The sequence below is a fragment of the Sapajus apella genome, unplaced genomic scaffold (genome assembly GCF_009761245.1).
Source record: "Sapajus apella isolate SASKATOON/1434 unplaced genomic scaffold, GSC_monkey_1.0 scaffold21, whole genome shotgun sequence".
Classification (NCBI taxonomy): Eukaryota; Metazoa; Chordata; class Mammalia; order Primates; family Cebidae; genus Sapajus; species Sapajus apella.
The window spans coordinates 14,043,543-14,057,254 of NW_022436961.1; the positions used below are offsets into that span (position 1 = coordinate 14,043,543).

Consider the following 13,712-nt stretch of genomic DNA (forward strand, 5'->3'; position numbering starts at 1 on the left):
CCATAAATTTACATGGGTACACACACACACACACACACACACACATATACTCCCTCTTTCTCCAATTTTACTGTGGAGTGTCAAGCAGTTGGCAGAATTACATGTACTGTAGGTTTATGACTCAGAAAGCTATAGTTCAACGTATGTATCATGATCTGAATTAGAGAGACTCAACTCATGTGAGCAGCCTGTGGCAAGTATATCCATTAAGATCCACTTGCCCTGCCATGTTGAGCATGAAGTGGCACAAGGCATTAGTTCAGAGTAGCAGGCCTCAAAACAGCATGAGAGCCCAAGCCTTTATTTCTCAAATGCCCTCTTGTTCACATTGTGTTACGTGGCTGACAACTAACTAAAGGCTTTTATGTAAAAAGTTGATATCTTTATTTTGTATCTGAAGTAACTAATACTAGCACACTGCGTGGTGGATTTCACTGAAAGGTTTTCTCAAGTCTTATACAGTCTCTGTGTTCTGTATTGACATGTTTGGTAACTTGGTTATGCTTGATTGTTGAGTAACATACCTGTTCTCCTCTGTAGATGACATATTCAGCATATGCCAGCCCATTGACACTCGGTCTGCCAATGACTGAGTGATGCCCTGGAGGCGCATGAGCCATTTTCATGGTGCTAAACTGCAGAAAGGATTTCCCAAGGGTCACTCTACAGAAGAGCATTTGTCTAAGGAAAAAGAAAAAAAGCAATGCTTTGAAGGAAGCTTTAAATCTTACAATGATATAACTGCTAGGTCTATTAATTTCTAAAAAATTTAACATGAGGCAAGCTAATTTAAATGTCATTTTCAGATTTATGAGTAGGAATGGGATGGAATTTGATATAACAATTTACTATAAACAGCTCAACAGTTACACTTTAAGTTTAAAGTAGTTTTGGTATGGCTTAGTAATCGGCCATAGAAAATGCCTGCAGTAAATTCTGCCTGGTAGAAAAAGAGAGAAATAACCAGAGAAAAATTGAGTTCTTACATGGATGGGTAGGTGAAAGGTGAAAAAATAGGCTGATGGAAACAACAACTGAAGTTAAGATTGGGTTTCTTCATTATGCGGAAAAAGTAGAAACTGGGATGAGATAAACAGTAATAATAAAAGTGGATCATGAACAAAAGTACCTAGCTTAAATGTATGGCTGAAAATCATACTAATCTGGGTGAAACATGAATTAGAGCAGATGTTAAGTATTATAGAGTAAGAAAGGTTGACTGGGAAGAAAGTCTATTATATATACTAGGAGTTGGCAAACTATAGCCCCTGGATCAAATCCAGCCTGCCACCTGCTTTTGTAAATACATTTTTATTGGAACACAGCCATGCATTTATTTACATATAGTCTATGGTTATTTTGCACTACAAGGGCAGAACTGAGTTACTGTGACAGGGATTGTATGACCTGCAAGATCTAAAGTAGTTATTATATATCCCTTATAGAAAATGTCTGCCAATACCTAATATAAGCAACAAACATTTTAACTAATTAGTACAATTGGTCACACTGTTCAATGTAAACAATTATAATTCAATCATAATGTTTTTAGTAATGGAGTATAATCTTTGTGTTATAACTAACCAGGGATTTTATTTTGAGTCAGCTAAAATTTGTGCTGGATCCAGGATAACCAGGTCTTATCTGGACTGGCTTTTTGAGTTGGATGCTATTGATGATCCTCTGGGATGCTGGCTTGGTCTATTATATTTTCTTGCAGGTCCCAGAGGAAGGGCTTTGTTCTCCATCAGAAAGAGGCTTTTTGAGCCCTATCTCTACATTTGCAGCAGTGTATGTTGTCATTAGATTCTGTGTGCTCCTAGTCTATTATGTCACACAAAGCTGAACCTGACAGGCCCTGGTCTTCTGCTTCCTGCACCAGGGTTCCCCTGTTGCTGCTGAGGCAGGAGATGACGTGGGATCTGCTCAGCTAGCTGTGAGCTGCAGCTGTAGATGGGCAAGTGGAGTGCTGGCTCAGGTCTGCTCACTGGCTTGCCTGGTACACTGTGGTGCATTACAGGCAAGCAACAGATACTGCAGCCTAAATGGTAGGGGTACCAATTAGCCCTATGGGGCAAATTTTGGCAAATGCAAGATAGGAGCCAGCACACAAATTCATCTCTTTCTCTCACTGACATACTACTGTTCTAAGATGCTGCAGTTCATACAGCCTCTTTGGAGATGTCTCATGGACTGAGCAATTGACTCAACTCACTGTGAGACTCTGGCCAGAGCTCATTAATGCATCACACTGTGGTTGCTCTGCTATCTTCTCCACCTCAATTCTTTTTGGGCCCTCGTTCCTGCCTCCCTGGGGCTGCTCTAGCCAATCAAATACTTGTCACCTACTTTTGCTTTACGCTCTGTTTTCTAGGAAATTCTGGCTAAGACTTAAACTTGTGTGTCTAATTTTAATATGTGACTGTTAATCTTCATTGAGATTCATTTTTATTGCTTATTTAGGCTCATTTTTGCCTCCAGAGGAATTATGTTCGAAGCATCAAAAAAAAAAAAAAACTTTTACATGCTATATATTCTTGAAAATTTCTCTGTATTCTTAATCACAGAGGTCTTAATGGAAGGAAGTTTCCTTCTGGACATATGACATCCAACTCATCAGAATGGCTGATGGCAATAATTTTGTTCAAAACACAACTGAGAGACAAATTTTAAGGTCAATAATCACAATGAATTTTAAGGTTATGGGGGCTTTTCTTTTTTTTCTCAGAGATCCTTGTTCTGAAATTATTTGGGTCTTTTTAAGGTCTTAACCAAATTACAAAATATGTTATTAACCTGGGTTTGTAAAAAAAAATGCATTTGGTAACTTTACAGAGAGATATAATAAATCCCAATCTTTGTATAGTATAATTATTTTGTATTTTTTCATTGCCAAGGAAAGGGACAATTTTTTTTTTTTTTTTGCCACTGACATCAGAGAGAGTATACCATTTTTCTCTCTGATTTTTGAGTTTTAAAATCCTATTAACAAGGCCAATATTCATTGTCTGCTATTAATTCGAAAGTTGATATTTTAAGTTGCCAAGGCTAATTATATATCCTGCCTTAAAACAACATCACCAGCAACATCAGAAGTAAATTAAAGAGTCTACCTTAGTAGTATGTGTGTCTTTGTTCAAATGTGACTAGAGCTAGTGGTTCTTTGTTCTACCGAAATCATTCTTAGCCTTGCCCTATTCTGATTACACAAAGCAAGAAAAGTGAAATCCAGGAGATAGCCAAGTTGCTGGAAGTTTTATTATATAACCCATGACTGGAAGACATCTACCTGGTTTTTACCCCTGGTATCTGCTCTGCTGTTATTGCTCCTGTTAGGGCAGAGGCTGATCAGCTGCTCCCACCCCATTCCTGAGCCAACAGGATTTACTGGGACGCAAGACTGAGGATAACCTGTGACTTCTGCAGAGCCTGATAAACCAATTTGGGGTTGGACGCGGTGGCTCACACCTGTAATCCAGCACTTTGGGAGGCTGAGGCAGGCAGATCACAAGGTCAGGAGTTTTACACCAGCCTAGCCAACATGGCAAAATCCCGTCTTTACTAAAAATACAAAAATTAGCTGGGCGTGGTGGTAATCCCAGCTACTTGGAAGGCTGAGGCAGGAGAATCACTTGAACCTGGGAGGCTGAGGTTACAGTGAGCCGAGATTGTGCCATTGCATTGCAGCCTGGGGACAGAGTGCGACTCTGTCTCTTGGTTCACGACCTGGGGATGGCAAACGTTACACTAAAGACAAGATGCTTACCTGTGACATATATAGCATGATCTGTCCTTGTGTGTAGGGCAGCCTGTTCCTCCTCCAATTCCATAAACATATTGGTTGCTTTTTGAGGAGTTTTCAGCAAAATAAATCCCAGCTCCAAACATTCCTCCTATGTATGCATGTCGCTCATCAAACCCTTTATGAATAATGGCATTAATGAAAGGAGAACCTAGTAATACAAAGAAAGAAATACTTGTTTCTGAACGCTTTTCTAGAAGCTTAATCACCTGCACACTATTTGCACAGGGCAAGTTAATATTAAGAAATGAATAATGTATAAATGCAAAGTACTTTCTAAGAAGACCTATTATACATAATGTACTAGTACTAAATTACAACAAAAATAATTCATTAGGTACACAATTTGCAATTTAAGTTCTAAAAATAATTTTAGATCAATTATTTTCATTGTATAAGCACTGGAAAGTCTGTACTAATGTGTGATATAGTAGAAAGCTGATACCAAGAACTAATTATTGGAACAAAATAATCAAAACAAGCCATTTTTAACACAATCCTCTTATAGTCAATTTAACATAGGTTTTTCACTTTACTGTCTCCTGCAAAAGCCCAGGGAGACGTCCACCATCACTGCCATGCCACTCACCATGAAACAGCATGCGCTCATTGTGATGGTTGTGATTCTCCTCAGACACTTCCTTCTGTCTGTGACAGAATCGCTCCCTCAACTTCTTGTTGACAACTTTTTGAATCTTTAAGAGCGAAGAAGAACGAAACATTATCAGTGAAATGTGCACTTACGATTTGAAATGACAAGTATGTTTTTCTTTTAGGAAGGTTCAATTTTTATTTTGGTTAAGACATAATTTAAAAGTGATAAAGCTACCATGTCAGTGTAATTCAGTTAATACTCTAGCTGTTAGTGACATAATTTGAAGTCATGGTTTTCGTTATTATATACCAGACCTCGCTATTACCTCTAAATCACCTCAGGATTAAAAAAAAAAAAAAAAAAAAAATAGAAAGGTAAGAAGGTTAAGTTTAGGCTTCTCCTCAGACTTAATAAATTTCAGAAGATGGGAACCTATAAATCTGTATTTAGAAAAAAAAAAGTTCCCTGGGTTATTTTAAATGTGTATCAGTATAACTTTCACAGGTCTGTTAACTCAAAGGGTTAAACCAGTTCTTCACAGATTTTATTCATCTTCATGATACCCCTTTGTAAAAAGCATGAGTCATCTGCTCCATATTACAAATTAAAATATTGAGATTAAGAGATATATATATATTCTGGGATAATTACTGGTTCAATTAGATTGACAATCCAAGACTTTGATGCAACCTGCAAATGATAATAAACATAACTGTCAGCTATGGCCTGTATTTGTAGATGAGCAGGGAGACCAATATCCATGTAAGTATCACTAGTACAGGCTGATCTAGCCTCCTGTTTGTAGCTTTGGTGTTTTCAGGATGTCTTTAGTTAAGTATTGTCTTGGGGAGTTAGAGATATTATAGTGAGAAGAGTGATACCTGACTTCAGGGCAATAGGTGATTATTTATCTTTGACATTTGAAAATATGACTTAAAAAACTTTTATCATTGTTTAGATTTGATTTTCAGGGAAGCCTGAAACTTTAAAAACTTACTCGAATGACATTGTATCTGTTGAAGATGCCTCCAGCATTACCACCATCTCTGTGTTCTCGAATTGTACTTTGCATCTATAGAACAAAATAAATTAATTTTATAAAAACATGCCAGTGTATAATTCTAAAAACATTTCTTTCATTGTTTTCAATATTTCAATTTTATTATTTAATAGATGAGTCTAAAATTCTACTTATTTATTAATAAATAAATAGGCATTCACTATAAATTGATGAACAAGTTTAGTGGGTAAGTATTTCTGTCACTGTCAAACATAAATATTAAATTCATGCACTTTTTATTTACTTTTAAATAAAAGTTCTGAAGGAGTTTTCTGTAAACACAATGGGGAAACATATAAAAATCACATTAAATCATCTATAATTACTATCTTATCTTATTGAGAAGAAGAATTAACATTAATTAAGTCAAACAAAAACTCCTTACATTCAACTCTTACTCAGTGGACAAATGCTAAAAATAAACAATTTTAAAAAGACCAATAAATATTTGTTCTGTAGGTGAAATATTCCACATAATCTCAGTAGTAGTCAGCTTGGGATCTCTAAGCATATCTACAAAGGCCAGGCGAAGCTGACGATAATGTACTACTAAAGGGAGTAACTTTCCTCTGACCACTCCCTAAATTAAAAGTAATTATGGAAAAGAAAAATGTTTTAAAGACCTAAGTTTCTCAAAGAATTAACTCAATAGAGTGCATTCTTTTCCTTAGTCCTTCACTTGTGACAAGTCATTACATTTTTGACATTATTATCAAAATTTACTAGCAGCTAGGAGAATAATTAGGTAGCAAGACACTGGAACCCATGATGCCTTCTGATAAGCTGGCCATGTATGAGCTGAAATACAGCCCTAGGGTCATGGTGCTGGGTTCTCTAATGTGAGTTCTAGCCAGGGAATGAAAATAAAATGAGTACTAATTAAAAAAAAAAAAACAAAAACAAGAATTAGGCATACCTTTTTCTGCTTAGGTATTTGCATAACAGAATTAGGTAGCTTACTTATAACAATGGCATTAGGCCATTTGTTTATTATGGTAAGAAGTGAGGCATAAGCCATCAGTGGAGAAGGAGTCTCACTGCCATCTGACCACCAGGAGGGCCACACAGACAGCCTTCATAGGGGCTCAGAATAACTGTGACTGGAGAAATGAAATGTGATGCAGAATAATGAGGCAGACCCAGAAGCATATGTGACAATTAGCCATATTATTTTATAGTCACATTTATAACTGCATAAAAACAAGGATGAGAAGACATATGCTCTCTATGAGGCAAGAGTTTCATTTCCTATCATTCTTAGGTGGCAATATAAGAAAATAGTTCTGATAGGCTCCTTATTTTGCATGAATTTCAAGAAAATTTCCAGAATAAAAAGACAGATGGGCCCCACTCATTAGAAAACCCAGGCTTATAATGTGAAAACCATGTGAAACAGTCATATTTTAATTTTGGCAATATTCTAGCACAATGGCTAAGAAAGACTGATTAATAGGCACGTGACCGTGACCACAAGGCAATGTAAGACAAAGTTATTTCTAGAAAAACAGGTTTATCCAGATTTCAAGAAAAGCAAATGAAAGTTTTCTGATGTATATTACCTCTTCTTCTACTGACTGATATTCTTTATCTTCTGGAGCAAGATCCAGCAAAATCGTTCCCTGATTAACACAGTGAAAAGTCAAATAAGGATTGGTGCCTGTAGGAGAGAAAAATTAACGTATGAAACAAAAATCTGCACTCCTCAGGCTCTACTTTAGAAAACACTTCATAATAAATACTTGACATTTTGGAATAAGCCTAAACTGTTTGCAATTTGAACCTGATAAATTAGGTTATTTTAAACAAATTTACTCAAATATAGGAGATAAAAATGGAGATGTTTGGGGATCGATTTTATCTGTTCTTATAGAGTTTCTTGTACGCACCACAGGGTTTGACAAATATTTGTTGAATTAAACTCTATCATGAACATATATGAAGCTATATCTGACACAAAAGAAAAACATACACTGACATCACAATGAAGTCAGATCTAAAATTTAAAAATTATCCTCTAAGAACTCTTGTAAGATGGCTTGAAATAGCCACTTACAATTGCTTAAAAATACATTATCTTTGTTAGTTTTACGGATGAACTAAAATACAGATAAATAAGCAAGATTCAAGCACAGAATCTTCCAGTTTTAATTTCACATCGCTCTTGTAATTTGATTAGCTCTGTAGATTAACTGACTGATTCAAGTTGTTTCCTTTCTCTTCCCTTGCTTTCCTATGGTAAAAGTGCTTCTAACAAATATAGAAATGGATAAACACAGAGGGGAAAGAGGCTTGTAACAGCAAAGTACAATGGAAAAAGACAAAGCTGACAGTCATAGGGGAGGGAGAAGGGTTCAAGATAAGAAAAGAAAGGTTAGATTGTGAAAAGGCATGTTAGGAAATGTTCAGTTCTATCCTAAAAGCAACAGGATTCTATTACAGGGGTTTAAGCAATGGAGTGATATGATCATATAATCATTATGAAATGACTGTGTTCACGTTGCAGAGAAGATACTAGAAGGAAGCAAATGTGAAGTCTGGAGATAAACCAGAAGGTGGTTGGGACAATCCAGGAGACAAAATGGTGGCTTGGATTAAGTGACAGTCATGGGAAGGGACATAAGAACAGAGATTCCAGAAAAAATTAGGATACAAAGTATCAGGAGAGAGGGAAGACTGACCTCTGATTTTTAAGGCTAGAGGGAGCACGAGGCCAGTAACTGAGATAGGGAAGGCACAGGAGGTACTACAATAGTTCAGTGAATGGTTCTGGGGTTAGGCTGCCTGAGTTCAATTGTCAGCCCCAACGCTTACCTTGTACCACTGATTTCTGAAATTTGTTTTTTCCTGAACAGCTTACCTTGTTGTCCACCTAAAAGTCTTTCTACTCCTTTGATTAATTTGTGGCGGTGCCCATATGCATTGATGCCTATTTCTTTCAACTCTTCATGACCCATATCAGCCAACACATCTAGTGTAATCTGAAAAATGAAAAAAATTAGTTGTGAAATCTTTAACAGTTCCTCATAGGACAAAAGCTCTTCAATTTGTCTACAATGCTACAATTACCATTCAAATTATGAAAATTCTTTCGTTTCCTTTATAAACATCAGCTTACAATCTTTTTAAAGTTGTCTTGATGGTCTCATCAGCATTTTTTTCCTCACTTAAAGTACTCCTTGATTTGCTTTTGGTCCATGAGAATTAAAAAGGGAGAAACAATACTAGAGAAATAGAAAATGATCACTGCTATATTTCCTTTTGATTTTATCCTATCATCTCCTGCTTGCCTCAAGATAGAGGAGGAATCAGTAGCTTGAAAACGGGAAAACAAAGTGCAGGAAAAGGAGAAAGCAGTTTTTAGATGAAGATAATGAAGAACTTCTCAGTGCTAAGAAACACTCAAGCCTGGGACAGGCTGCCTTAGAAAGCAGTGAGATTGATATCTCAAGTATGTAGTTAGATTACAAAATGTTTTATAGAGAGGCTACATTTTAAAATTCTGGTTTGGACAAGAAAAGAATAGATGGTTTTTAAGCTCTCTTATAAATTATAGACTTAACAATCCCTTCTGCTTAAAATACATTCTATTTTTATACAACATAGTGGTTTTTAATTTTTGGTTATTCATCCCTGTAAAATGGAGATGATTAGTTGGCTTGAAATCACCTAATTCCTTTATGGACTGAAGTAGTGTAACTCTACTACCACCCAGTGGCTATGTTCTGAACACACAGGATGAACTTGGGTAGCCACATTTCTTGAAGGCTGAACATGCAATTTTGCCTTGTCACAATCCAAATACCAGCCTACAAGATTAGTCTTTGATTTTCCCATTCCTTGGAAAACCAAGAAATTTGTTTATAGACACTCTTTTTCCAACTCAAAGAAGATAGCTTTTTCCACTTTTAACTTGCATGTAACATTCAAAACACTGACAAAATAGGCCTAGAGCTCTGCTGATTTTTGTCAGAATAAAATATGAGTTTGATCTTTCCAGTGAAATGAGCATACATTACTCACTCTTTGGAAATAATTTTCTATACTGCTTCTAAGTGGCCACGTAAGCAATAATTGCTTCATTGCAAAAAGCGGGCAATCACCCAAAAGAAAGTTTTCGGCAAAGCTTAAAAAAAAAATATCTGAAATACACATCTTTGAGACAGAACAGTTCACAAAATAGTAGGAGCCTTTACATTCTTAGCTAGATATGATTTTAATACAATTTGAAAACTATGTTATGGATGTCCCATTTTTTTCCTCTAAATATTCTAAACTAACTTCAGTTTAAAACCAAGGGTTTCATATCTATGTGGTAATTTCAACTCAGAGAATCCTCAGACTTTTCTGACTTGATACATACAGTGCGTATCTGGAGGAAGTAGATACCAGGCCAGCAAATCACAATATTCTCTACAATGTTCTAGAGGAGTAATGCGGAATATTTAACATATTTATTCATTTTATAGCTCTAATCATAAAATGAATACAAAAACCCAAACCAAATCAACAAAACAACCCAGAGACTGATACTTAGTCACTTAGTTTAGAAGGCAAGGCCTCACATCTACTGTGGAAAGTGGTCTCCTACCTCCTGGTATTTGTAACCTCACTGTAATCCCTTCCCTATGTGGGACAGGCTTATGAACTCACTTCTAACAAATATAATACAGCAGAAGTGAAGGGAAATTACTTTTTACTTTAGATAATAAAAGGACTGTGGCTTCCATCTTGGGCGCTCACTCTTTGGACTGCTCACCCTAGAAGAACTGGCTGCCATGCTATGGCAGACAGATTCAATGATTCCCGCTTCCTTACATCATATCCTGTGTGCTCCCCTCCTCTGGAGTGCAGACTTGCCTAGTGACTTGCCTCTAACCAAGCAAATACAGCAATGGTGATGAGAGGTGACTAGCAGATCTTCTTTCTCTTGCTGGCTATGATAAAGCAAGAAACCATGTTATAGAGGGCCGCATGGCAAGGAACTGGGGGCTTCAGTCCAACAGGCTGCAAGGGACTGAATCCTGCCAATCATGTGAGAATGTGGAAGGGGATCCTTCCCCAGTGGAGTCTTTAGATGAGATGCTGGCCATGGCTAACACTCTATAGCCTTGTGAAAGACCATGAAAGCAAAGGACACAACTAAGCTGTGCACAGACTCCTGACTCATAAAATGTGTGTTGTTTCGAGCTGCTAAGTTTGTAGTAATTTATCAAGTAGCAACAGTAATACTCCATAAGGTGACTCTGTGGAGAGGCCCACAGATGACGAATCAAGGCCAGTCAACCGACACTGTGAGCAAGCTTGAAAGCGGGTCCCCGCCTTTGCCAGGTGAGTCTCCAGGTGAGACTGTAGACCTGGCTGACAGTTTACTGCAGCTTCAGGACAGACCTCGAGCCAGAGGCACCCAACTAAGCCATGCTCTGATTCTTGACATACAGAAACTAAGGGATAATACCTGTTTGTTATTTTAAGGCATTAAGTTTTGGGTAACTTGTTACACAGCAGTAGATAAGTGATCTACCTATGCTATCTTGGCATTTATCCAATTAGATACTTAACAGTCACACAAAAGGAATGAATATGAAAATAGATAACTAAAGAAAAAAAAAGAAAACGTTTATTAGGCTATCATGAAGGATAGAAGAGATGAAAAGCTATTAACCTGTGGAATCTGAAAAACAAAAAGGGAATGGCACAACTTTATATGCTTGCAACTGAATATAAATATGCATTATTCTTGCAATTTCATCCAATCATTCGTCATCCATCTACCATCCCTTCAATATTTCCTGTGTACTTGCTATATATTAAGCACAGTTCAATGCACTTTATTTACATTGTTACCTCATTTAATCCTTACAATGATGGATAATGAAGTACTATAGATGTATTTATGAGGTTACTGGTACTTACAGAAGTCATAAAAATAGTACACAGAAGAACTGAGATGTATAGCTGTATCTATTTTTCCCTGTTTATAATATTTAAAAGGATGACTAGAAGGCTGAAATGATTAAACATTAAATTTAGTTGCACTGAGTTACATGGTGCCCAATATATGTGTCCACATTTTTAGCAGGCAGTAGCCACTGAAAATCCTTAAATAAAAAGCTAAGGAATTTAGATTTATGTTAGCTCACTCACACATACAATGTTTAATAAGCTCCTTCTTTAATGCTATATATTTCTTTAAAAGTAACTGAACATTTCATTTAATTCTAAAACGACCCACCATAGTCGGAAAATCACATAGTTGATCCAAATCACTGATAGTAAAAGAGTGGGGCCATGAAATAGAGTGCTAACCAAAGCTCATGCCATTTACTTGAGATAAGAAACAAATGCAAAATGGGTCAATGTCTTGGGAGAATCCCTATGGGAACTCTGGTCACGGCTGCAAGGAGGGCTGGGAAGGAAGGAACAGGAAGGAGATGAGGAAAGGTTCTCAGAAGAAGGTGGTAATTCAGCTAAGCGGCAGGAGTTAATTAGACAGGGGAAGGAGGGTAGGGTGGTTGAGACAGAGGGAATAGCAAGCGCAAAGGGAAAATCAGTTAAAAGAACACAGAGTATTTGAGGGACCTTAAGTACTGTAGGTCAAAATGGTTACAGGAGAATGTGTATCAAGGATTAAAAGGAGGGATTGGCAGAGCAGCAGGCACTGACAAGGTCTTAAAGGGCCTTATTTATCAAATTAAGGGGTTCAGAAGTATACCAAGGGCCCTGGGAAATATTTTCAGCAGAGTAATATGATCAAAGTTTTATTTAGGAGGATGAGATTGTTGGTGCTGTGAAGGGCAGATCTGGAAGGGAAAACAACGGGGAACAAGATGAAGATGCAGTGGCATGGAAGGGATGAATCTGGAAGCAACTGGAGAACTGTATTTACAGGGCTTGGTAAATAGAAATGGTTAAAAAAGAAAAAGGAATGAAAGCAATTAAAAACTATTCCAAAATTCTGCAGCTGGGTAACTACAAGACTATCGTATTAAAAAATAAATGGAAGTATCTGGAGGGAAATGGTTAGTTGGATTTTAGACATGTTGCTTCAAGATTCAGGGATTTTATATGTAGCTCTATCAGCTGTTAGACATATTTCTCTGAAAATCATATTTAAATTAACTTGCTCCTTGTTTTAAACCGTGACTTAGTTATTATACCCAGGAAACTGCAAGTTTGTTGGGCTAGTTATTTCTATCTAGTATACATTAAAACAAAATTATAATCTTAAGAATAAAGATTATCCATGTGTCAGTTGAAGTCATCTTACATATAAAGCAAAGGTCACTGCAAGAAGGGCTACCTCTAGCTTCTAAGATTCATTTTACTTGGGGTGGAGAGAGAAAATTATAGTCTTAATGAAAAAGACCTTTCTCTTGCTTGGGCTTAAAAGGTTATATGGCACAATGGTATTACTGTAGTAATTATCATAGCAGTATTATAAAGAATTAGCTTTATAATAAGGTTCGCGATTAATTTACTGGAGGCCATGCTTTTGTCTTTAAGAATTTGAAATCAAAATATATCTGGTCATTTTCCATGAAAATATACAGGTTAACCATAAAAATGTCCACAAGCAGTCATCCAAGTGATAGCATTTATGTTCCAGGAATGGCAATGTAAATAAAATCTGTCTTTCCCATAGAAAAAGTGTTCATAGGTAGGAAGCTATGTTATAAAGGAAGGACCAAAGTCACATGGGTACTATACTTAATTAACTAGAAAGGATACAGGTATATATTACTTAACATAGAACTGGGCAAAGTATCTATGAGAAACATAAACTTGGAAGTTCAGAGGCTTCCAAGAGAGTAACGGTGAAGATAGGAGGTAAGGCTATGATGTGTAGAAGAAGGGTTTTTTTTCTGGGACCAGAAATAAAATAACTACATTCCATACCCCACTGGTATCCACGAGGAGGAACACAGGCAATGAGACATATAAGCATGTTAAAGTATATCAGAAAACAGAATGGCTCCCTGGCTTAAGCCAAATAGACATGAATTAAATGAATACAATACATGCACCCTCACTCTTCCCCCACTATATAGATATGTTGATCATCATCACATATTACTGATATAGAATGTTAATGGGAGTAAATGCTAAGGGTTAAAGATATGGAAAAGGTTTATAAATCAAATTTATTACTTTATAATGGAAGGCTAGATAAATAACATTTGCAATTAAAATAAAAATAAATTTGATTGCTTGACGATTGGGCCAGAAGACGGTCAAACACAGTTCAATACAAAGAA

General features: G+C 36.6%; 1 protein-coding gene across 1 annotated transcript in view; it reads right to left on the minus strand.

The window, feature by feature from the left end:
* Positions 1-13,712, minus strand: part of TNKS (tankyrase) — a 185,227-nt gene that overhangs the window by 11,172 nt on the left and 160,343 nt on the right. Inside the window, exons 21-26 of the mRNA XM_032288311.1 lie at positions 8,315-8,435; positions 7,017-7,114; positions 5,395-5,469; positions 4,392-4,497; positions 3,767-3,953; positions 525-681 (exon numbers count right to left, since the gene is read on the minus strand). Of these exons, the coding sequence (XP_032144202.1) occupies positions 525-681; positions 3,767-3,953; positions 4,392-4,497; positions 5,395-5,469; positions 7,017-7,114; positions 8,315-8,435 (744 nt within the window). The remainder of the gene's footprint in view (positions 1-524; positions 682-3,766; positions 3,954-4,391; positions 4,498-5,394; positions 5,470-7,016; positions 7,115-8,314; positions 8,436-13,712) is intronic.